This window comes from Lissotriton vulgaris, chromosome 6, assembly GCF_964263255.1.
Source record: "Lissotriton vulgaris chromosome 6, aLisVul1.2, whole genome shotgun sequence".
In the NCBI taxonomy this organism is placed as follows: domain Eukaryota; kingdom Metazoa; phylum Chordata; class Amphibia; order Caudata; family Salamandridae; genus Lissotriton; species Lissotriton vulgaris.
Window position 1 is genome coordinate 78895078 of NC_141694.1, and position 25056 is coordinate 78920133.

Sequence of the window (25056 nt, forward strand, 5' to 3'; positions counted from 1 at the left end):
TTAAAGGCAGATTGCCCAAGGGTGGGGTCGCGTCATATTCCTGTTCTGCTTTACGCAGATGACGCGGTCCTGATTGCACGCACACCCAGGAGCTTACAAATCTTGATCAACGGATTTGTTAAGTTCATGGGTGCCCTAGATCTCTCTGTTAACCTGGGTAAATCCTATGTGCTCCTGCTGGTAAAAAAATTCCTCTAAATTCACTTACACAATAGGAAGCCACATAGTAGAAGAGGTCAAAACGTTTCCCTATCTTGGTGTCACTTTTGATGGCGCCTTACAGTTTAATTCCCTGGTGGAGGAGCGTTGTAGTAAAATGATTGCCTCCAACGGGGCAATAGCTAGCTACGGCAGGAGGCTAGGTAGATGGAGCCCGGAACAGGTGATGAACTTGTACAGCTCTGTATCATGCTCCAAAGTAATCTACGGGGCAGAAGTATGGGGCTTTGCTAACACCACAAGAATTCAACGGGAAGAAAACAAATATCTGAAATCCATCCTGAGGGCACCCCCAAGTACTGCTGGATTTGTAGCAAACATGGAATTAGGGAGGCCATACCTAGATGATTTGGTAAAACTCAGGCCAAATGTGGCCTGGTTAAAAATCTGGGTTAATCCTGATGCGTCTCTTAGCAGAGAAATCTTATCGGACTGTTTAGAGAGGGTTAAATGTATGCGTATTCCCTGGCTCAATTAGAAAAATGAATACCCTAGAGGAACTAGGCTTTGGGAATCTCTTCACTAACCCCGCAACAATTGTAGCCCAGCACAAGATGCAAGTAGGGAAAACTTTCCTAGAGCGGAAAAGCCAATGCAGAGCTGGGGCTGAAGGGCTTAAAAAGACAGTGAGGGCCCACAACCTGGTGAAGCGCGTGGAGGGTATGGAGCCATATTTGTACCTTATGCATAACGCACAGGATAGATTCTTGATGTGTCGTTTTAGACTGAACTTACTCCCATTTATGTTGGCATCACCAGCAGGATTTGCAACATCAATTGAACAGAAGGGACCCTGCGGCTGCGACAATAGGTCTCCGCAGGATTCCCTTCACTTTGTTTTACTCTGTCCTTTTTTTTACAATGCCTAGGCGCAGATTTCTTGTAAATGTCTTAAAAAAAGCCAAACTCGAACACGCTAGGGAGGCATTAGTCTTTTTACAAAAAGCATCGGACCCCTTAACACTGTGTTGTATAATGAATTTTATTGAGGTAGCGGTCCGTTTAAGGCTAACTAGGGGAGATGAATGAAATGTTTTTGATTTTATATTTTTAAAGTGTTATATTTTTTCCTTCCTGTGTTTCATGTTAACACTAATACTTTGTATAAGGATCTTGAAAATGTTTAATGACTTTTTATTCATGTAAATATGTGTGTGCTTTTATGGTGTTTTTTAATCACCGAATAAAGATTCTTTGAATTGAATTGAATTGATTTGAATTGGCTAAATAATTACCTTTTTATTTTCTGTAGTGATACAGAATTTTAAATAAATATTTGTAGTTTTGACTTTGAACATGTCAGGTATAAGTTTGATTTGATTTGGTTTTCGTCTATTCCAGGGTCATCGTCCTTTGGAACTCACAAGGCCCCCGATCCCAAAAATGGGAGTTTAGGATTAATAATGTGTCAACCGTAATTGGGAGAACAACATAGCTGCAACATGAGACAATCTATGGGGAAGACACAAACTGAATTTTAGCATGCAGAAACTACAACTGATGATAAATCCTGGGACTCAACACATGGGAGAAGCCAGCCAAACTACTGGCACAGTGACATTCAAGGAAACTGAGAAAGTGGGTTGTTGTTTACCTGGGGTGTGGCCAGTGTCAAGCAGGAGCCAAAATCCCTTGCAGGATGAACCACAAGTCACTAAAATAATATGTGTTTAACCCTGGGTAGCTTGGCACATGAGGCAGTCAAGCTTAGAGGCAATGTGTAAAGTATTTTTGCAGCACACAAACGGTAATAAAGTGAAAACACAACACAAAACAAAAAAATCCCAAATCAATTTAGAAAAATAGAGTACATTTTACCAATGTAGTGGATACCAAAATGACAAAAATCTAATCATTAGAAATAAAGTTATGAATTTTAAAGTTTTTAGTGAAAATAGCATCAAATAGCACATAGATCCAACGCGGATATCTGATCGCGCTGGACTGGGTCATAGTCACATTTTCATGCCGACTGCTAGGGACCGCAGGTCAGATACGTTCACCAGGATAAGCCTGTTAAAGCTCTACCTTCTCAAAGCCTGTGCCAAGAATCCCATTTGCCTTGGAGGGGGCTGCGAGGAGCAGGGTTAGCAATGCAGGAGGCTGCCACTGTATTGAAAAGAGCAGGTCAGGTGTTGCGGATGGGCATTGCTGGAGTGTCGTGTTGGTGGTCCCCACGAGCGGTTGATGCTGCTGTGTGAAGAGTCGGGCTGATGGAGCTTCTTGCTGATTAATGGCTTGAACAACAAGATCTTGGTGTAAACGGGCCCAGTTGCGAAGAGCCCCAAAACCTTGAGTTCAGCTCTCTTGAGCCACACTAAGGGCCCAGTACTTGATGGAACCTTTTATGTCCCTGAGATTTAGATCAGGAGGATAGCAGACTAGCCATGGGATCAAGATGAAGTTGCAGGTCCAGTTCTCCTTCCCCAGGCAAGAGAGCAGAAAGGCTGCAACACAGCAATGCAGCAACAGGTCAGCAGCATGGCAGTCCTTTCAGCTGAACAGCTGTCTTTCCTGCTAGAGTATCCAAAGGTCCAGAGGTGTACTGACGAGCTGATGTCTGAGGTCCTACTTTTATACCATGATGCCCTGATTCTGGGTGGTAGGAGAAGCTTCACGACAGTGGCTTTGAAGTGCATGCAATTTTCTGCCTCCCCGGTCTCCAAGCTGGCTGAAGTGACAATGCAGGGTTTTTGGGTCCTTCGTTTGAAGATAGAGCATAGGGTATTCATTTGTAAGTGGTGCTGTGCTCAGCTTCTCCCCCCATTGTGCTAGCAGATTGCCCATTCAGGCGCACCTAATCCCTCAAATGTGTGACTGTCTGGGAGGAATTCACAAAGTCTAACGGCCAGTTACACCCAGTCATGTGACCCAGGCTATAGGCACAAAAGGTCCAAGTGCAGAAAATTGGCACTGACAAAATTGAGCATTTTATAATTGTAAACAAAATCCCACCTTTACAATTAGGAAACAGGGAGGGAGCACACTCCTGACCTCTCAGCCGGGTCGCCCCTACGCATTCTGGTACATGCAGTTCACACGATTCAGGACAAAGTTCATAAGTATTACACCAAGGTTGGTGCAAGCAGGTGCTTGGTACAAGGTATCTCTAGACACGAGACATGGCTCGTGTTTCAGGATAGTATCCTTCATCAGTAGAGATCAGTCTGGGGTGGCTAAGAGGCTGCCAAAATATCCAGGCTTCGTTGCCTCTCGGGCGCAGAGGTGCTTCGCCTATAGCTCGTCAGCTACGGAGCTCACAGGAGCCCCAAAAACAGGAAACAGGGAGGGAGCACACTTCTGACCTCTCAGCAACCCCAAATAATTTTGCCTAATCTCTGCTGATGACGGATAATAATTCAGAAACACGTGTCCAGAGATGGCCAGCACTAATCTGCACCCACCTGGTGAAACACTCAAGAGACTTTCCAAGTGTACTCGCTTGGTGAACTGAACTGCATCTACCATGATGCCTTGGGGCGACTCTGCTGGGAGGTGAAGCAGTGTGCTCCCACACCAGTTTCCACCTTTACAATTAAATAGGACTCTTCACCACAATTCCAAAGACACAAAACATGACACAGCTACCAGCTCCCAGCTCCCAATTGGAAAGTATTACTTATTAAATGTAATAAGGAATGCCCAATGTTATCCTACAGGAGGGGAAGGCCTCACAGTAGTGAAAATCAAATGACATGGTAAATCTAAAAGTACATGTCCAAGCGTTTAATTTCACTGCATGGTGCTCTTTGGGCTACCAAGGGCCTGCCTTAGAGGTGTCTTGCATGTAATAAAATGAAAGTTTAAGGCTTGGCGAAGGGGTTTAAATGCCAAGTCGACATGGCAGTTTAATACTGCACTCAGGCTGCAGTGGCAGGCCTTGGACATGTTTTAAGATACCACTTAAATGGGTGGCACAATAACTACTGCAGGCCCATTGATAATATTTAATTCACAGGCTCTGGGTGTATGGTATAAAACTCTACAGGGGACGTACAAGTAAATTTAATATGTCAATTGGGTATAAGCCAATTAAACAATGTTTAAAGAAGAGAGAGCAAGCACTATAGCACTGGTTAGCTGTGGTAAGGTGTGGAGTGTCCTAAGACCAACTATAATACATTTTGCAAAAAGTGGAGGAAACAAGGCAAACAGTTTGGGGGTGACCCTGCAAAGAGGGCCAAGCCCAACAGAAACTAAACATGGAAGAAATTCAGTGCAACCGACAAGCTGAGAGAACCTAGAGGGAAGGCACAGAGAAGAAAAATCAATGGGAAAGCCATATATGAGGTAAACTATAAAAACCTCACATATTGGAAGGCCACTACAGTCAGAGAATGAACATAACACCTGGGGAAGCAACTGATGAGTGGAATCCCCAGATGGAGAGAATCCTTATGGCAGTCACAATGGGCAAGACCATACCCCTACCCTAAAGTAATTGCAAATTCTTTCTGCCCCTGGAGGGACAATGCGGGCAATAGCCCTGATCTTCCCTCCCCGGGGGTAGAAAGCACAAACGACACCAGGGATTTTTTAAATGTAAATTTAGGGGTTGGGGCTACCCAAAATGGGCATGCCAATGCCCCCTTGCCACCCAAATGCAAATGGAACAGTCTTTCTGGCCTCCGGGTGGGGGTGGGGGGCAGATGAGGGTTTATAACCCCGATCTGCCCCCAGGTCGGGCAGAAAGCCCACAAGACAATAGGTTTTTATCTTTATAAAAAAAAGGGTGGGGGCTTCCCACAATAGGCATGGCCATTCCCTTATTCCCCATGGGAGCAATAGACCCCGATCGCACCCGGTGGGGGCTGGCAGAAAGCCCACTAGGCACAAGGGACTATTTTTGTTTCTTAGTGTAGAGGTGGGGGCTGACCAGAATGGTCATGCCAATGACCCCATCATCCCCACAAAATGGCCGAAGTCTTTCTGCCCCCCCTTTGGGGGCATATTGGTCTGCCCCCTCACGCTCGGGGGGGGGGCATAAACCCCACTAGGCACTGACCTTTTTCTGCAATGTGCCTAGCTGAGGATTTTGGGCCCTAGCTCAGCAGGCACCTACGGTAACCTAGCAAACCTGTACATTTTTTAAACCTAGACACCTAGGAAAATCCAGGATGGGCTGACTTGTGTGGCTCTCACCAGGTTCTGTTACTCTGAATCCATTGCAAACCTCCAACTTTGCCAAATAAAAAACAAATTTTCCTCACATTTCTGCGATGATGAACTTTGGAATCTGTGGGGAGCCACACACTTCCACCCACCCAGGACTGCCCCAAGTCTCCCAGTAAAAGTGACACCTCATTTGTATGGGTAAGCCTAGTGTCTGCGACACAAAACGGTCCAAAAAACAACAAGGACAGATACATATGTCACCTCGATACCTATTTTTCACTCTAAATTTTACCAAATGAATTGCGGTACACAATGAAAAACCATTGCAAGGCGCAACTCAGTTATTGGCTCTGGGTACCCCGGGTTCTTGGTGAACCTACAAGTCCTAAATATCCCCGCAACCAGATGGGCCCTGCAGATGTAACAGTATATTGCTTTAAAAATCTGCCATATTTAGACAAAGTAACAGATGAAAACTCCGGCACAAATTTCTGTTTTTTTCAACTCAATATCAATATTTGTTTATTTCCACTCTTACTTTTTAAAGTAAACCTTGAAGGATCAACACAAATTACCTTTTGCTGAATTCAAAATGTGTCTATATTTTAGAAATGTATAGCTTTCTGAGATCCGTTATTGTTTTAACACCCATTTCAACCACTGACTGGACATAGGTTGAAAGCACAAAAAAATAGGAAAAATAGGCTATGTCCCGGTAGACTGCCAACACTGTGTAGAAAATTTTGGTTTGCTGACAAAAGTCTGTCTGTTCCTGAAAGCTGTGAAATGGTGATTGTAGCATCGCAAACCCTTCATTGATACCATTTACAGGGGAAAAAACAGATGCTTTCTTATACAGCACTTTTTCCCCCTAAAAAACTAACATTTAGCTGCATTTTGGCTAATTTGTCGGTCCCCTACAGGGGATCCACAAACCCTGGGTACCTTTAGAATCCTCAGGATGTTGGAAGAAAAGGACGCACATTTGGAGTTGGTCAATATGTGGATGAAAAGTTATGGGGGCCTAAGCGCGAACTACCCCAAAAAGCCAAAAAAAGGCTTAGTACAGGGATAGGGAAAAGGCCTAGCAGCGAAAAGGTTAAAATTGGGGAAAAAATCTGGGGGAAGAAAATAAATAGAATAGAGCGTTGAGTTAACAACAGATAAAAGATATTGGGAGAACACAGGAGGGGAAACTTCTTGATACTGTTGAATGATTAAATAAAGAAACATTGGACACCCAAAACCAAGAACAGCATACAAGGTTCCACCATAGAAGTAAAAGCCCAAAATGGTAAGAGTGGATGAGGTCAAGATAATAAGCAGGTGGCACAACCCACAACGTAGATGCAAAGCCTTCAACCCTTCTTCTCTGCGAACAATGGTCTAACTGACTCTCTGAGGTGTCTTCTCTCCTGGAGGAGAAGAGGGGGTATTGAAAAAAAAAGAAATACCTGGACTGCCGGATTGCATCTGGTGTTGAATGATGCCGATTACCGCGACAGCTGTGATGACAATGACACCAATCATCTGCAGGCGGATATCCAGCCACTGCATGGCCGTGTCACTGGCAAACCTACAACGCTGGTTTTTCTCCAAGCGCTCCTCGTTCTCCTTCTCAAACCTGCAGGAGACCAGAGGAAGGATCAGAGGTCCATAGGCCTAAAATGGAGTAGAATTGAGTAGTGCCACAGAATCAAATGTTTCTACATATTAACAATAAACAGAATCCAAAACATTCAGTACTGATGATAGAAGAACAATTACCTTTCTTGCTCTTCCTTTGACTAGCAAGTTCCTGCAGCCAGTGAAATAACCACAAGTGGTTCTTTTAGTGGTACTCCACAGCAAGGCATCCCTCAATTTCAACACAAAGTCTCTGCCTCACCAGTGTTCCCTCAACTGTTCCCATCCAACACAAACGTAGCCTTTTCTGATGTGTACAGGTTTAACATATGCTCTGAAAGGATGGTTGAGTAGGTGTTGTGAATAAACAAGAGCAGGGGACACCAAAACGAGACGCACCAACGGATAAAATTCAACTTTCATCCTGCACCCCCATTTCTTCCTAACTTGTTGGGACCGTGATTATAAACCACATTTAATGGGGTAGCCATCATATGTAGAAAAGGTATCACGTAGGTAGACTGCTTGGAACCTGATAGAAAGGATTATCTTACCCAGTAAGTATTTGTTCTTGGCATGTAGTGCTGTAGATTCACATGCTTTGCATAACTCTGCCATCTAGTGTTAGGCTCGGATGATTACAAGTTGTTTTTCTTCGAAGAAGTTTTTCGAGTCACAAAGCTATGTAACTCCTCCCTTCGATAACAATGCGCATGGGCATTAACTCCATCTTTAGATTGTTTTGCAGCAAACTGGAGAGAATGGAGTTGGAAATAGTGTAGAATATGTGCTGCCCATGCAAGTAACATAAATACATGTAAACTACCAATCACATAGGTATCCAGGGAGGAGAGAGGGCAAATGTGAATCTACAGCACTACATGCCAAAAACAGATATTTACTGGGTAAGTAACCTAATCTGTTCAAGGCATGTGTGTCTGTACATAGACTTGCTTTACATAGGCTGATAAGCAGTCCCTCTCCCAAAGTGTTACCTATCCTGTGGATTTGGAATTGTTTGAAATAGAATACATAGTACAGTCTGTCCAACATTAGAATGCTGTCATGATGCTACATCCACACAATAATGTTTAGTAAAGGTAGGTGGTGTAGAGCAAGTTGCTGCTTTACATATTTCAGCATTTGGAAGGTTCTCTAAAAATGCCATAGAAGCACCAACTTTTCTAGTGGAGTGGGCTTTAGGTGCAACTAGTAGCTGTTGTTTTAATTTAGCATAACAATTTTGGATGTATTTAACTATACTTCTAGCAGTAGAGAGCCGTAACTGAACCGCCGAAACTCCAAAGACGCCGGAGCCGCCGTCACGCCGAGTGGAGAGCTACGGGAGAGCTACTGCGGCACCTCACCTCACCCGACCTGACCAGACCTGACCTGAACTGACCCGACCTGACCGGACCTGTAGCGGAAGCGGGACCGGGAGAGTGAGGGCCGAGCCTAGAGACACCACAGCTTGGAGAGGGAAGGAGAACAAAGAGGTGAGAGGTGGCCCGGGAAAAAGGCTCACTGGCGGACGGGCGGGGCGATAAGCGAAGCCACCGAGATACTGATACCTCAGGTGGAGGGGTCAGCGTCCCTGCATCGAGCATTTGAGCGCCACACCCCCATTGAGTACGGAACACCAAAAACACATCAGAACAATGTCAAAAAAACTCAAAATCCGTGGGTGCTTGGTGCTCTATATGAACTGTTTTCAGCAGGGTTTGTTACAAATTCGGCAAGCTGTGAGCCGCAAAAGTAAGAGTACCCGGCTTTTGTGGCGTTCTGTGGAAGGAGCAGAATAGAGGTGCCTAATTGCGACCGCCTCTTCCGACGAACAAGCAAGCAGGCAGGAGCACGAAGCACGGAGCGCGGTGCACGGAGCGGAGAGGAGAGCCGTGCCGGGCTAAGCAAGTGAGTGAAGTGAAGCGAGCCCCCCCTCCTCCTTCTCGTGGGACGCAGGCTGTGGGGCTGCGGGCCACGGACACGGAGCCGAGGAGCTGTGGTTGCCCCGCCTCAACTTCGGCTCCGGAACAGCTCCGACAGCCGCTAAGCAGCTCCGCCCCAGCACCGCCTGTCCCATAAGTGCTACGCAGCGCTCAAAGGACAAGTGACTTTAAAAAAGTGACATTTAAAAAACACGAAGTCACAGCCGTGAATCACAGACGCCCTGCACAGGGAGTGTGGGGGGCTGGAGGGGCGGTCATAGCGGCAGCGGTTCTATTCAGGAGCCATCTGCCAACGGTCAACACCCTCCCTCAGCTTGAGCCTGCAGAGGGGGAGAGTGCGTACAACAGCTTACAGCGGCAGTACTCAGCGGCTACCTCATCGGCCAACGGACCAGAAGGTGAGCCGGCCAGCGTAGCGCAGCGCAGAATAGCACAGCACCTGTCCCTGGGAGAGCTGCTACCATAACTTCTACCACAACAGACCACAACAGACCCAGCCAGCCAGCCAGTCCCCCTGCCCCGCCATTGGGGGGGTGACTGCGGCGCCAGTGCATAACTTTAGTAGGGAAAAGAGTCATACAGTCATATAGTCATACAGTCATATAATCAAGAGTCTGTGACTGCGACTGTGACTGTGCTTCCGCCTGATTCTGCTGTGTCTGCCGTGATTACTCCCACTGCTCGTGGCGTTTACTGAAAGGACTGTGTGTACGGTTTACTGGGCCTTTTACCCCCCCTTGGCTGACATCAGCCTCCAGCTTCCATGAGATCAGGCAAAGAAAGACGGAGCATTTCTACAGTAGTGAGCAACCGGAAGAAGAAAAACAAGATATTCAAGGTACCCTCCGACAGCCATGAGAAATCAACAAGGCTAACAAGACCTGGCACAAGTCCAGAGGATGACATTTTCGTTACCCTTGATACCGAAGCAGAGGGTTCAGCGTTAGGTCAAACCGACCCACAAACTCACAACCCACAAAAAACAAAAAAAAACTCTCTTCCAACCGAAAATCTTCTCCAAGTTTGCCTTCGTTAAATACGCTGGGGCAGTGCTAAATCACATGAGCACCACCCAGAAGGGACTTCCCTCCCCTTTCCTCCCGGAAATAATCATTTTAACAAAACATGGTGTTGCAGATCTGGCACAAGACTTACCATCAGTATCGGCATCGGCGAGTCACCTGGACAATGAAAGCCCACCAAAGCCTTACAGGGACTCAATGCCCAATCCAACTACAGCAGTAAACAGTCTCCAATGCACTGAAAATGATGGAAACAACCCCAGGCGGCTAATCAAAAGTTCTGAAGCGAACAAGGATGCGAGTGTGATAAGAGACTCAAGAGCAGATGAGTTTGACGACCAAGTCAAGGAATTATCCCTCAAAGAGTACTTAGAACATCCATCACTCCAAAACTACTCATTCCATTCCACCCCAGCTAAAAAATCAGCGTTGGTGTCCCTCGATCCGGCTTTGGAGTCAAACACTTTAGTTCAATCGAGCCATCTGGGTCCAAACACGATCCAGCACACCTCACTAACCCCTGCAAACAGAACACTTCGCGAGCTGCGGAAAGATGGGAGGGACAACAACTCAGTGATCAAATTGAGATCACTAAAGTGTAAAAAGAACAAAATCCTGTGGCGAATCAAGCAGGAAGCCGCCGAAAAAACTTGGGCGAAACTGCTCTTCGACTCAAAAAACAATAACAGTGCAAGATTCTGGAAAACTGTTAATAAAATAGACAATCCGAACGCCCCTGGAGTGAGCTCCCACATCACTGAGGTCACATGGGTAAATTATTTGTTTAAACACTTTAATGACGAAGTGCCAGGCAAGGGCCACCGAAATCCAGAGCTCTGCCAGGCGATTGCGACGGCCCTAAAGCCTCCAGTTGAGGAGACCAACTTCCCAGGCTCGATTGAGCAGTTGAAGGGACTAATTGCGAAAGGACGGAAGGAGGGAGCCCCAGGCCCAAATGGAATCCCTCCCATCATCTATAAGCAAGATCCAACTTCCTGGCCCGAACTGCTCCTGCTCTTCATAGAAACCTGGAAGGCCGAACAATTTCCGTCCTCCTGGAAGGGTTCAATAATCGCACGAATTTACAAAAAAGGCAATAAGAGCGAGGCTAAGAATTACAGGCTCATAGCCCTCATAGATATAGACGCCAAATACTTTTTGGGGCTACTCTTGGAACAACTAACCTCCTGGGCATCAAATAAAAAATGAATCCCTATCAATCAGACTGGTTTCCAAAAAAATCTAGGGACCTCGACAAACATCCTAGCCCTATCCCTGCTGATAGATGCTACAATCAAACATAAAAAACCATTATATGTGTGCTATATCGATTTCTCAGCCGCATTTGATAGTATTGACAGAGGGAAATTGTGGGCAAAACTCTCAAAGTGGGAGGTGGATCCCAAACTGCTGAATCTATTCGACATGTTTCGGAGCTTGTGCTCCTTCTTCAGGACGGGGGCACAACTTCCCCACCTTACTCACGTTTCACTATTTTGTAACAATTTTTTTTTGTGTAAATAACAAAAAGTGACAAATTCAATATGTGTATAAAAATACAGGCTATAATGTGCCTACAGCGGTTTAGCTCAAGTTCTATGCAAATTGCATGACTTAATAGATATTGCTTGCTTGCTTCATGAGCATTCAAGAATGTCTGGGGGGTAATTGCTAATGTGCAATAAACTCGGGATGAGTTGTCCTCCGTCTTACCCCACACGCTGCTCCGCCGGAGTAAGGTGGGGAAGTTGTGCGCCCGTCCTGAAGAAGGAGCACAAGCTCCGAAACATGTCGACGCACACATGAGGTACTGTCCATTAACACGACAGGTCCAACCTCGCATTTCACTTCTTTTAGCAGTACCAGCCTAGGGTTGTGAATAAAGTTTTTCCATTATACCCACGAGCCAGGTATCTTTTTAATCCTTCACTAAATCCCACCACTCACATAAAATATCCCTACCACGTGCATCACACACACCACACATAGTCACTACTATAAGTGCTCCAGCGTAGTCGTAGGTTGTAGCACGCCGCATCCCGCTAGAAGGTTGCAAAGACCCCTATGATGAAGCATGACACGAAGGGGCCTTTTGGTGTGTGAGGGGTATTTTAACAAACACTAAGTGCTCCCACACCACTGTGGGAAACGCTTTCCTAAAGACTGTCAGTAGGATTCCTTTTGTTTATGTAACTAAGCCTGTGGAGTAAGAATCCTACTTCGCTACTCTACCTCCCTCTTTTGTGTATATGTGTATATTTCATGTCCCCTGTATAGTTAGAGGTTGCAGACAGGCTCCCCAACCTGTAAGAGAGGCATCCGCTGTAAGAATGACTTGGGGAACAGGGTCTAGGAATGGCTGCCCCTTGGATAGATTTTGCAGGCTCCACCAATGCAGTGTGATGTGTGCAGCTGTCTATCAACACTAGATCTTGAAGGTGACCCTGTGACTGAGTCTATTGACGTGAGAGGCATTCTTGCAGGGTCTCATATGCAGTCTGGCATTTGGAACGATTTCTATACATGATGCTATCATGCCCAGCAGTGTTTTTTCTTAAAATTCTTTTTATTAATCAGGTATTTAAGAATCAAAGATCATCAGCAAGCAGTTTAGTGAAAACATTGTAGGCACCTCGCATGGGGGCCTGTACCTCGATAATTATCAGTGTGCACCCAGTCCCTATCCCCTAGGGCCCCTGGACTGATATGCTGCACACTCTGCTGGTTGGTACCAGTCAAGGTCTTCTTACCAATCCTGGACCAAGGAAGGCCTATTCACTCCCCAAAGACTAGCAAGGTTGCGCTGCACCACCCCACAGCCATGTTTAAGCAGGTGTGTGAATGTTTGGGCCACTTCTCTACTCCAGTTATGCCCAGTAGCAGCCGCTTGGCCTCCAGTGGGATTGATAGGCCTGTCACCTCCTTCATCACTTCTATTACTCCTGTCGAAAGGTTTTGGATCAGTGGGCATGGTCCAGAGTGAGTGATAAAACAAGCCTATGTTGTTGCAGCCCCGGGTGCAATCAAGGGATTTGCTGTGGGCATTCTTGTGTATTCTGGACCTAAAGAGGTATGACCTATGTAGTATGTGAAGCTATACCAGGCGTAATCATGCTCATATGGCTATCTCCCCGGGACTCTGTAGAGCCTCAATCCATTCGTCATCCTCCAAGGGGCCCACATGTTCTGTCCAGGCCTCTGTAAGTGGGATAAGGCTTTCTGGTGTGTTTTTTATTATCTTTTTATATATTAGGAAGACTACCTTGGTGGGCATAGGATCTAGGATCAGTGGGTCCTCCATGGGGGAGAAATCTGGGATTTGTTCCACCTCTGGCAGATGGCATTTCAAGGCATGCTGCAGCTGCCAGTACCAAAAGATATCCCCCTGCGCTAGTTCGTACTCAGACTGTAGTTCTCTGAACGATACCAGTGCACCCCCCCTCTAGACATCTTCCAATATGTCTATCCCTACTGTGTGCCATCTTCTGTGCATGCGCAGCTTTTTCACCTCACCCAGGCTGTCACTGTCCCACAGTGGGGTTTGCCAGTCAGTTTGTTGTTCCACCCCGGACTTTGATTGGTTGCTTTCCACACCTGCAGTACCACCTGGGTGTGGAATGGAAGCAATCCTTTCTTTGCCCTTCTATAGAGGAGCGCCAGGTAGCCCCTGATCCCCATGGCCCGTCGATCCTGTATGCCGGTTTGGCCCTCACTCCAAATACACATTTGCTCACCACTACTGCTCGCCACTATCAGCTGGGTTGCCCAATAGTAAGCACGGAGGTCTGGGACCGCTAGTCCACTATCAAAGACTCCGCATTGTAGTTTAGTTAAGGAGACTCATGCTGCGCCTCCGTCCCATAAAAGGTGTCCTCAGTATGCTGTTAATTTTGTGTCAGGAATTTTGTATGGTGTGTTTTGTAGTATGTGGAGCATGTATGGGTGGGTCATCATTTTAGAGAGCCCATACCATCCCATCAAAGAAAGGGGTAATGTACGCCAATTGGTTGTGTCCTCTTGGAAGCAGTCTTTCTGGGGAAGCAGGTTCCGATCTAGAAAGCCTTTTTCCACTCTGGTTATGTGAATACCCACGTATCTGAACCTGTCCGTCACCACCAGGGCTAGGCAGCGGGGCGGCAGGGTCATCTCACCCGTCGAGATTGGGAAGATCAGGGACTTATCCCAGTTAATTTGGTAGCAAGCATAGCACCCGAAGAGATCGAACATATATAGGATTCTCGATATTGAGAAACGGACATTTGTCACATATAGCAGGATGTCGTCCGCATAGAGGGATATCTTTTCCTTCCAGTCCTCTTCCACCGTAATTTTCTGGATTAGGGGGTCTCCTCGGACCCAGGTCAGTAGAGGCTCTAGGTCCAGGGCAAAGATCTTGTGTGACAAGGGGCATCCTTGTCACATACCCTTACCCAGTTTAAAGATGTTGGAGGTAAACCCGTTCACCCGCACTCTGGCCAGTAGTGCGTTGTATAGCAATCAAAACCAGGATTAGAAATCCCAACCGGGGTAGTACTGCAAAGATGTAATCCCATTCAACTCTGTTGAATGCCCTTTGTGCGTTTAGGGAGAGGACAGCTGCGTCCTCCGTTCCCTGCTTTGCCGTCAGCTGAAGTACCAAGTACAGGCATCGCAGATTCACATGAGTGCACTGTCTCGGCATAAAGTCAGATTGATCTGGATGGATCACTGACGTAATGACCCCCGACAGGCGGTTTGTGAGGACTGTGGCCAATACTTTGGGTTCAGTATTGAGAAGGGAGATTGGGCAGTATAAAGCACAGTCCTTTGCTAGTTTGCCCTTTTTTGGGATTACTACTATGGTGGCTATCGTCTGATCTTCTAGGAGGGTCCTGGAGTCCCTTGAGTCTTGAAACATATTAAGACAGTGCGGCTCTAGTTTCTGGTCCACCCTTTTGAACAATTCGAGGGGTAGGCCATTAGGTCCCTGTGCTTTCCCTGATTGTAGCCCCCAGAGCGCTACCACTATTTTCTCTGTTGTTAAGTCATCTTCTAAGGTCTCTTGGTCCGCTCTCGACATAGTATTTAATGTCCTAGTTTCAAGGAGTTCTGCGCAGTCTGCGCTGGGCCTGCGGGATGTATAACCGCATATGTTCTCGTAGTATAATGCAAATGCCTCAGCAATATCCCTGCCTGCCGTGCATATTCCTCCTTCTGGGTCGTGGATTTCCGATACCCAACCTCTGCTATTGTCACGCTTGCCTAACCAGGCAATGAGTTTTGTGTCCTTGTCTCCTACTTCATAAAGCCTTCATTGCTCCGCCAGGGCGGGAGCCCTGGAAGCGCAACCTGCAACATCTCTTAATTCTTGTTGCTAAGGTACAGGTGGTGTATCAAGCCCTGTCCTGCCCTCATCTCTGCTATATCTGTGCCTGTAGGTATCTTATCTTTTTCTCTAGTGTTTGATAACACTGCCTATCTTCCTTCCTCTTTACTCCAATTAAGGCCTGGTATTGTCCGTGTATGACCGATTTGTACGCCTCCCAGAGGGTACAGTATGAGTCCACCGACCCCTCATTCTGTTCCAAGTATCGTTTGTGCCCTCTACTTGCTGGTCTTCGAATTTCCTGTCTGTTAGATGCCACGCTGCCAAGTGGGGTGGCAGGACTTCGTCTGTTGCCTGTCCCAGGAAGCATGTGACCACTGGGGAGTGGCCGGATATGCCACGTGCCAAGTGTTGAGGAAGTGCCCTACTCCTTCCCCGAGGAGGAATAAATAATCTATTCTAGAAAGACTGAGGTGGGCGCTGATAGCAGTGTGTATTGGTGTTCCCTCGTGTTCTGAGTTTTCTAAAGGTCAGCCCCCAGCACCTCCCCCTCTGCCCCCCTCACCACCCCCACTGCCTCCGTAACGTTCTTAAGGAGAGTTCCTCTCCTTAACTCTTCTTTGTCGGGCGATCTGTTTTCCGACAGGGACATGACATTGTTCATGTTTCCTCCTAGGATCAAGGACCCCAATGGTAGGTCAACGAGTGCAGTGCCTAGGAAGGAAAGGGTGTCTCCTTGCATCACAGGTGGGTCATATACAGAAAATATAGCCCACTATGGTGTACCCCCACCTGTCCATGCCCCTGGCATGTGTTCTCTCCTGAATCACTATGCCCTGTTTAACTGCTACTGAAAATTTAAAAAAGTCAACTCCCCCCTCCCTGCAACCCCGCACTAAGGGACTAGAACTGCCCACCTCCCTAATTTGCAGAGTTCCTGTCGCCCTCAACTGTAGCTTAACCACGCTAGGGACTAGCCACTCCAACTTGTCTTCTCCATGAATCATTAAGGATTAGCTTGGGTCAGCTCCGAATTTCGCTGGCCGTCATCTCCACTTGGGGGGTCTCCATCTCTCCTGCTCCAGGGGTATATTTTTTTGGGTCCCCTTTGAATCCTGTGTTCTTGTGTGGGACACCTGTCCAGCCAATCCCAGGCGTCTGCTTTCTGAAAAGAACAAGGATTTCCTCTCCGCAAGCACTTTCAGCTTGACAGGCTATAACATCATATATTTCAGCTCTTTTTCCCTGAGAGTTCTCTTGACCTCCTCAAAGCTACTTATTTGTTTCTGGACCTGTAGGGTGTAGTCTGGGAAGAAGCGGATTGTGTAATTTTTGTATTTTAAGTCCCCTTGTGTACAAGCTTCCTGTAGGATTGAATTTCGGTGTAAGTGGTTGAACATCTGGGCTAATATGGTGCATGGCTGGGCCACGGGTCTCAGTTGTGGGATCAGCGCCCTGTGAGCTCTTTCATCCAGTAAGTACTTAGACAGGGGGTTGGGGCGGAGGGGGGGGTTGTGATCAGGTCTTCCACGAATAGGTCAATTGTCTGGGCTTCCACCCCTCAGGCGCCCCCCACAATTCGTATGTTGTTGCATCTTGATCCCCCTTCCTGATCCTCATCTCTTGCCTCCAGTGCCTTCTGTTGTTTAGTTTGCAAATTTGTTTCTCCAGGGATCTGGAGGAGGTCTGGAGATCCAGGATATTGTTCTCTGCCATTTTCAACTTCTCCAACATCTTCTGAAAGTCTGTGTGAGAAGCTGGCTTGGTATATGATGCAAACGTATGTAATTGGGCACCCTGCACCAATCCAGACAACTTTAGAAAGCTCTTCAAGTGGTAGCTGAGGAGAGCAGCCTTCAGGCTTAGTCCAGAAGGAGTGTAAAGCAGCTTGTTTTACCAGAACATAATCTTATTGATATAGATGAAGTAAAAAAGAACCACCTATTGTATTTATAAAAATATGTATTTATATAAAACACTGACTAACAGATACAGGTATCTCCTTGCCGAAGATACACACCGTTTCATCCGGTCACCGGCTACTGGGTAGGCTGCATCTGTGTCACCTTCACGCTGTTTGTGACCGCCCCTGGTTTCGCCTCCGTCTGATGCCAGGGTGCGGGTATGGACGGTTATAGTGTGTCTTTGGGTCATGTTATTATTGACAGGGCAACCGAGGGTGTGGGGAGAATCCCTTTGTGCCTCCTTCCCAATAGGTCTTGAGGGATCTGTGAGCTATGACTTCAGCCGGATCTCACGTCCCATTGGTTATTGATCTGGGGGACAGATTTTCTAATTTGTGAGTAGCTGTGCTGCTGGGGGAGTGTGCCGCTTTCCCCTGCCCCAGGGCTCTGTGTTCACACAGTTCCTCTCAGCTGAAGATGTCCTCACCCTCCAGCACCCTGGACTGGCAATGGCCGGGTTGGGGGGGTTCAGGAAGCTGCCGCTGCTCTTGTGATGTGTTGCACCCCTACCATGGGCTCTCCCTCACGTGCCCTCCTGCCATTTCATTCATGAGGGGTCTGCTGTTGCACATCGAGGTCCTGCTGCATGCTGTGGATTTACTGATTGTTCTTCCTGTCCTGGGCTTCTCCTGCCCCGCAATAGGACAGACCCGCTTTCACTCTGGTGAGCAGCTCGGGACTTATGCTGTGTCTCAGCGTGTAGCGGGCCGTATTTAATTACCGCCGCCGGCCATGCCCAGTCACGGTGGATTTTTGTTGTGTTTCCAAATAGCTGCGCACCCGCCTGCAGCTAGGGATCAGAGCGCTGTGCTGTCCTGGGGCCTCTGAGGCAATCCAGCTCTCTCATGTGCCCTTCCCAGACTCAGTCCGTTTGGCGGTCCCAGGATTTGTTAGTAGAGCAGCAGGCACCCCTACCTTTCTGGATCGGCCTGCTGCCTCCAGGGTTAGAGGAGCACCGGCTCTCCCAGGACTTCCTCCACTGGCATCTTCGGGGGACTCTTGCTTACGCTAGTCCCGCACTGGTGCAGGCTGCTTCACGGCAGCGGACCCACCCTCATTGCATTGACTCTGGTCTGGCGACTATGGTGCGCCTAGAGGGACCAGACTCGGTTTGTTCTGGGTCGTTCAGTATCCTCTGTAATGAGTGCGCACTCCCCGCCTGTCTTGGTTCCGGATGTTAGGATTGATGGTGGGCCACAAGCTTCTGGTTCACAGGAGCTCCACTAATGTGCAGTCATCTTTGTTGGTTCCAGGCCACACCCCCCACCATGCCCAGCAGTGTTAGCACTATTTTGACTTGAATGTGTATTCCTGTTTGTAATTATTGTGCTAAGGAAAGAATATTTTGAATTCTGGTTGAATTTGGAGTTGCTAGCGCTAACTGCGTGTTGAGAACAGCCCATAGATGTGGCTGTATTTGTGCAGGTTGTAAATGGGATTTTTACAGATTGACTGTGATTTCTAACTGGTGTAGAAGAGTTAGGGTCTGGAGAGTATATTGACTGCATAGTTTTCGGCTGTTTGCTTTTGGGCGTCAAAAAGACATGAATGTTTTCCTTCTCAGATGTGCTGCTACTACTGATAGACATTTTGTGAATACCCCTGGACCTGGGGTGACTCCGAAAGGAAGTACTTTGAACTGACAATATTTCCCTTGAAAAAGAAAATGTAGGTACTTGGGATGCGCTTAATGAATTGGTATATGAAAGCAGGCATGAATGAGGTCTAAAGTGACCACGATGCCTCCCTGCTGAAGTAGAGGTATAACCTCTACTTCAGACTGACCATGTGAAAGTGTTCTGACAGAATGTACTTATTTAATACTCTAAGGTCTAAAATTAGTCTGAGTAAGCCATCCTTTTCGGGAATAAGGAATTATGGGGAATAACCTCCTGTTCCCTATTGTTGCATTGGAACTGGCTCTATTGCTCCTTTTGATAAAAAGAGCTGCTACCTCTTGTTTTAGAAGAGATTGGTGCTGAACAGAGAGGTTGTGTTTGGGAGGTGGAATGTTTGGAGGAGTGGTGATGAGCTCCAGACAATAACCATGTTGGATAATATCCAACACCCATTCAGTTGTAGTGATATTCTTCCATGGTGGCAGAAAGAGTTGCAGACGTCCCCTACAGGTGTTAAGTGTTCAGGGAGAACGTGACTGAAGTCATTGTTTGGTTTTGGTGTTATTGGCTGGGCATGTGCAAGTTCCACAACTACGGCGTTTGAAATTGTTTCCTCTATAGGATCCTCTGTAAAGCCCTCTTGAAGGTGAGGATTGGGTTTGGCCCTTGTATGACGCTGCTGCTGTGGCAGACCTAGCACCTTGTCTAAAAATGCCTTGGCTAAATTATGTCAAAAAACACAAAGGGCCTTGACTCACAACTCAGCAAGGCTGAGCCAAAAATAGTATAATCAAACAAAACAAATGCCAGTGCCGAGATATTCACTTGAAACGCTGATTAGATCATGAGAAAAATTGTTATGAACATAACATAAACAATTTGCATAAAAAATTGCAGCATATGAATTTATTAATGCTTCTTTTTGATTTCTTCACTTTTTTACACAACAATATTTTGAGCATGGAAATACAAAAATTCTTTTATATACAGACTATATACAAAAACAATTGCCAAACTACACATTAGTATATACACACTTCAAACATTCTTGGCCATACATTCAACTAAACATTCATACAAACATAAAACAATGATTGGTCTTGAAGTCAAATGGACTAAGATAGTAAACTCAGGGGATAAGTCCTTATTGTTCTGCAATGTCAAAGTCTTAGAAAAAAAGATTCAAAAGAGTAACAAGGATCTCGTTTTATTCACTACCATCTGTTGTAAATAACGCAAATTGAATGACCCAAGACCAGAAGGGTCTACGCGTTTCAAACCCCGCACATTGCCGGGGTTCTCATCAGGACCACAATAGGTGCTGTAACAAACAAGAAAAAAGACATGGCTTTAGAACAATGTTCTAGACTAAGAGACTAGACCCCTGTGCTGCATACTGGCCACCTGGCTAAATTATGGGCAGCAAAAAGAAACACGAAATGTTGTAGTTTGAAGCCAGCCTATTGATTTTGCAACATCTGTATCTTTTTTATCTTTTCAAGGGTCGTGTCAACTTGTGGTTCAAAGAGGTGTTCTTTGTCAAATGGTAAATTTAGGACAGCTGGTCAAATCTCTGGTTTGAAACCAGATACCCTAAGCCAGGCATGTCTACAAAGTAAAATACTGGTGTTGATACTTCTAGCCACAGTATTTGCCGAGTCAAGAGCACATTTAATGGATCTATTAGAAATTAGTTTACCTTCTGTAACTAATTGTTGCCCTCTTTTTCTAAATTCTCGAGGGAGATGTTGGAGGAGTCCCTCCACTTTATCGCAGTGCGCTCGGTCATAGCGAGCTAAAAGGGCTTGACTATTTGCTATTCTCCATTGGTTTGCGAATTGTGCCACAACCCTTTTGCCAGACGATTCAATTAATTCTGACTCCTTATCTGGTGGAGAAGCATCTTCTGTAGTTTGTGAATTAGAATTTTTCCTAGCATTTGCTACCAATAAAGAGTCTGGTGCTAGCTGCCCTTTAATGTGTATAGGGTCTGAAGGGGCTGCTTTATACTTTTTACCTAATCTAGGTTTGATAACGCAAGCCTTCACTGGGTCTTTAAATATTTTGTCAGCATGACGTAAAAGCCTTTTTAGCATTGCCAAGCTCTGAGTTCCTCTTTGAACATAAGAAAGAGTCCCAAAAAGAAAAGATAATCATCATCAATGGGATCCTTGTGTAAAGGGACCTGATGGAAGGCTTCTGCCCATGCAATTAAATCTTAAAAAGTTGAGGCATCATCTGGTGTCGAAGCACTTTATGGGTGTAGGTCAGGATCAGTATTCTCTTTGGGTTCATTATCGTAATCATCTTAAGAGTCTTGTGGTTATGGATGATCTACTAAATCATCAAATATGTCTTCAATATATGAAGGTGATTGATGTGGAGAGATATCTTCCTCCTGTGGCTGAGGTGAAAAATGAGGAGGTGGAGGTACAGGCTGTGGTGGAGTACAGGTTGTGGTGGAGACATATGTAGATTTGAATGTGTATTGCTACTGTCTTTGTCCTGTTATTTTTTAAGAGGGGGTGGCGAAGTGTCCAGGGCGCCTTGAAAGGACAAAGGTTTTTGGGAAACTTGAGTCTTTGCTGGCTGTACAATGATTTTCTTAGTGCCAGGCTGTATTTGCAATGTTTTTTGTTTCGGAATGAGTTTTTTGACCATCGCCTCAAAAATTTGTTGTGGAGGCGATTTCAAAACGTAGTGAAAAGTCTTGAGCCCGAAAGTGAAGCATTTCAGTGCCAGAATTGCTTTTGAGGTATGACCACTTGATTCCGAACCATAACGTTTTTATTTCGGTCTGAAGACTCCTTTGTTAGATTTGGAGCTAGAGGCTCCAGCTGAAAGCCGCTCTTTTGATGCCGAACCTGAAGGCGTTGCTTTCGAAGAGGATTTTCAAGTGTACCATAGCTTTTAATCAGTGGGTGCCCGTGAGCAGGTATGTTGTGGAATGTTACATTTTCGGATCAGGGTCAGATGCACTCACCATCAAACATTCTTGGAAGGATTCTACCATTTCTGAGCCTTGTTCTTGTTCGGATTTGGAACTCGAACTGTGGATGGATACGAATGCTTCTTGGGCTGCAGATGTCTCCTCGTCTTGATAGTGTTGCAGACCGAATATATCTGTCGTGTCATCTGTGTTTCTGCGCTGCATCTCAAGACAGCATGCAAGTCGGTCATGGAGAGTTTTCTTTGATCGGAACGAATTCCATAATCAGACAAGAGGCATAGGTTACAGACCGAATGCAGATCTGCTTGTGGATATATGGAGTGGCACCGCAGACAGAAAAGGGACGGAAAGCGGCCCATTAGCAGGTCATTTTCTTAGTGAGCTGACCGATTGGAAAATGAGGGAGTCAGGTGTGGTCCGTAGGTCAAGAAGTTATTTGACGATCCTGAAGAATTTCGAGAAGTAGTATAAAGTACCCGATACAAATTATACTGTTGAATGTAGACAGTAGCTAACAGAAAGGACGAAATAACTATCTCGAAGTGGAGAGAGAGGGAGTACATAAAACCCAGTTGGGGGGAAAAACAATCCAAAGATGGAGTCGATGCCCATGCGTATTGTTACCAGAGGGATGAGTCACATAGCTGTGTGACTCGAAAAGACATCGTCAAAGAAAAACAACCTGTAATCATCCGCACCCAACATTAGATGGCGGACTTATGCAAAGCATGTGTAACTACAGCTACACGTCTTGAACACAGGGGTTTCTTTTCTTCAAGGTTACATCTAAGGAGCAATATTCATAAAACAAGATGCTTGGTTAGGTTACTTCACTGCCCTACAAAGTGTTGCAATTGATATGTTTCTCTGAAAGGAAAGAGTGCTGCTTTTGATAAACTCATGAGAATCAAAAATCCTAAGTTCTATGAATTTTACCACATTTGGATAAGGACTATGTTCAGACTTACAATGCATTTGCTCCTTGTAATAAAGTTTCAAAGACCTGACATTTCTAAGGGGACTGCATTGTAAAAATCACTTTGTGCAAATATTATGTACCAACAATATTGGGATGAATGCAGGCAGAGCTGTTGCTTGGTTCAGATGAAACTGTATCAGAACTTTAGTAGTAATAGAAGGGGATATGCGAAGGGCACCTTGACTTTGTGAGAGATGACAAAATCATTTTGGATGACAAAACCTTATGTCTGGTAATCCTTCTGTTGGAGGTAATTGCTACAAGAAGAGAAGTGTCTTAGTTCACAAAAACGCATTAGCCCTAAAGGCTCAGCCTGGAGTAGAACAAAGCACCATCGAGGAACCTGGAGAAGAACATTTAAGCAGCTTATATCCATTATGAGAGAGTGCCTTTTTTTGTATGGTTGGCCCCCACTTTTTGCCTGGGTTTGAGGTGGTTTCAATTGTAGTGCACAGGGTCCCTGCCATTGAGGTCCCCTGCGCCAGTGCTTCGTCCCTAAAAACATATCCTCAATTGGTACTTCTACCGCCTGTAAGTACCTATAAAGTGGTACCCATGGCACCTAGGGCATGGGAGTTAAAGAGGGCACCCTGTGACCCCGCTCACTGTGACCATGCTACTGCCCTTGCCGTCATGCCTCTATTAAAGAGAAAATAACAAAGTCGACCTGGCACCCGTTCTGGGTGTCATGCCAGCCAGCATTGCCTGGAGGTATAGCTAAGTAGCCCCTCTAGCAGTACTCGCAGTTCTAAGGCAGGTCACACTATAGCACAGGTGCCACTATGATATTGGAGTCCATTCCTTAATATTGTAAGTACCAGTGAAGCCAGAGAGAGTACAGGGGTTGGAATTTCGACAACTCGAGCTCCACAGCACCATGATGGCTGGCTTCATGGAACACAGGATTGTTTGGTACCAAGCCACTCCTCTGAATTAATCCACACTGATGGCAGTGTGTAATTTATTGTACCATTGACCCAGAGGGCACCTCAGAGGTGCCCCCTGAAAACCTACCAACCCTGATGTGGTCTCTGAATGGCTATTGGCAGCCAGCCACCACATGAAATGTTTCTGGACCCCTGGGTAGAGAGCACCTACTCTCTGGGACCAGAAAAAATGCACATCCTGGGCAGTGGTGCCACACCTGTTCCCCCAGGATGGACCAGTGCTTGGAGGTGGAAGCTTCAAAGGCCTGTTGCCTATAGAATGTGACCCCAACTTCAGCTGCTACAGCACATGGCAGCCCCTGGTTTACACCCCCACTTTGGGCGGGAAAACCAAAAGACAACATTAAAAAGAATAGGAGGTGTGCCTACCTCTGCCACCACCACCCTCAAGGTGGGGGAGGCAGGGTGAAGCACAACTTTAAGTTCCCCAATCTTGATGATGGAGAGACCCTTCCAATCAGGGCTAGGTCTATGCCCTCTCCAACAGGAGGGTGGCATAATAGAGGATGTAGTCACCCCAGGTAAGGTGCCCATTAGCCTTACCTACTACTCTGCTAAAACGGCCCAAAATCCTATATTTAGGTGGCTCCCCCAGACCTAGAAACAAGATCTGCGATGACCTAAGAAGCAAAAAGACATCCCTGCAGAGAAGACTGAAGACGACTGCTTTGGCCCCAGACCTACCGGCCTGTCTCCAGCTTCTGCAAACCTGCAATCTGCCTTGCAGTCAACAACCTCTGAAAACCCTGGGCGAACTTCTGCCTTCGATAAAGACTCCACTCTCCAGTAGACAGTGGACCTGTCAAGAAGAAACCGACTCCAAGGGCTCCGGATCCAGCTTGAACCGCAATGTCTGCCCACTCTGCACCTGACGCCCACAGCCCGAATCGGAGTGGATCACCTATGCAGTGAAGTCTCCCCAGCGATCCTCACCTCGTGTCCAGCGTTGGTTGACCTCTCTGATCTCCCACGTCAAAAGGCACCCCTGCACATGAAGCGCCTGGGCCTTGGTGAGTTGAACCTCTGGTGCCCCTACAACCCCTTATATCTCTGCTTAGCTGTCATTGGTCTCCCTGCTGCAACCTCCGGTGCCACGCCTGCAGCCTGTTTACCAAAGAAGAATCCCCGTTGAAAAGCAATGGGAGCCCAACATACAAATTGCACCCTGCTCCACTACACCACACTACACTCTACGCTAATGTATAGTAGTCCACTCCACTCTACACTTTACCACTCCACTAGACACCAATGCAATGTAAAAGGGTACCAAGGGCACAGTGACCCAGGAAGGCCTCTAAGGGCTGAAGCACCTATCGTGCCACCCTTAGGGGCCCTGCACCCTAACACCCACACTCTTCCATTGC

The 25056-nt window shown here is 46.5% G+C and overlaps 1 protein-coding gene across 2 annotated transcripts in view; it reads right to left on the bottom strand.

Annotated features, from left to right (window-relative positions):
• LOC147706825 (ATP-binding cassette sub-family C member 10-like) overlaps positions 1 to 25056 on the bottom strand; it is an 875391-nt gene that overhangs the window by 77123 nt on the left and 773212 nt on the right. For both annotated transcript variants that reach the window (XM_086925960.1, XM_086925959.1), the window contains exon 17: positions 6789 to 6958. In XM_086925960.1, the coding sequence (XP_086782086.1) occupies positions 6789 to 6958 (170 nt within the window). The remainder of the gene's footprint in view (positions 1 to 6788; positions 6959 to 25056) is intronic.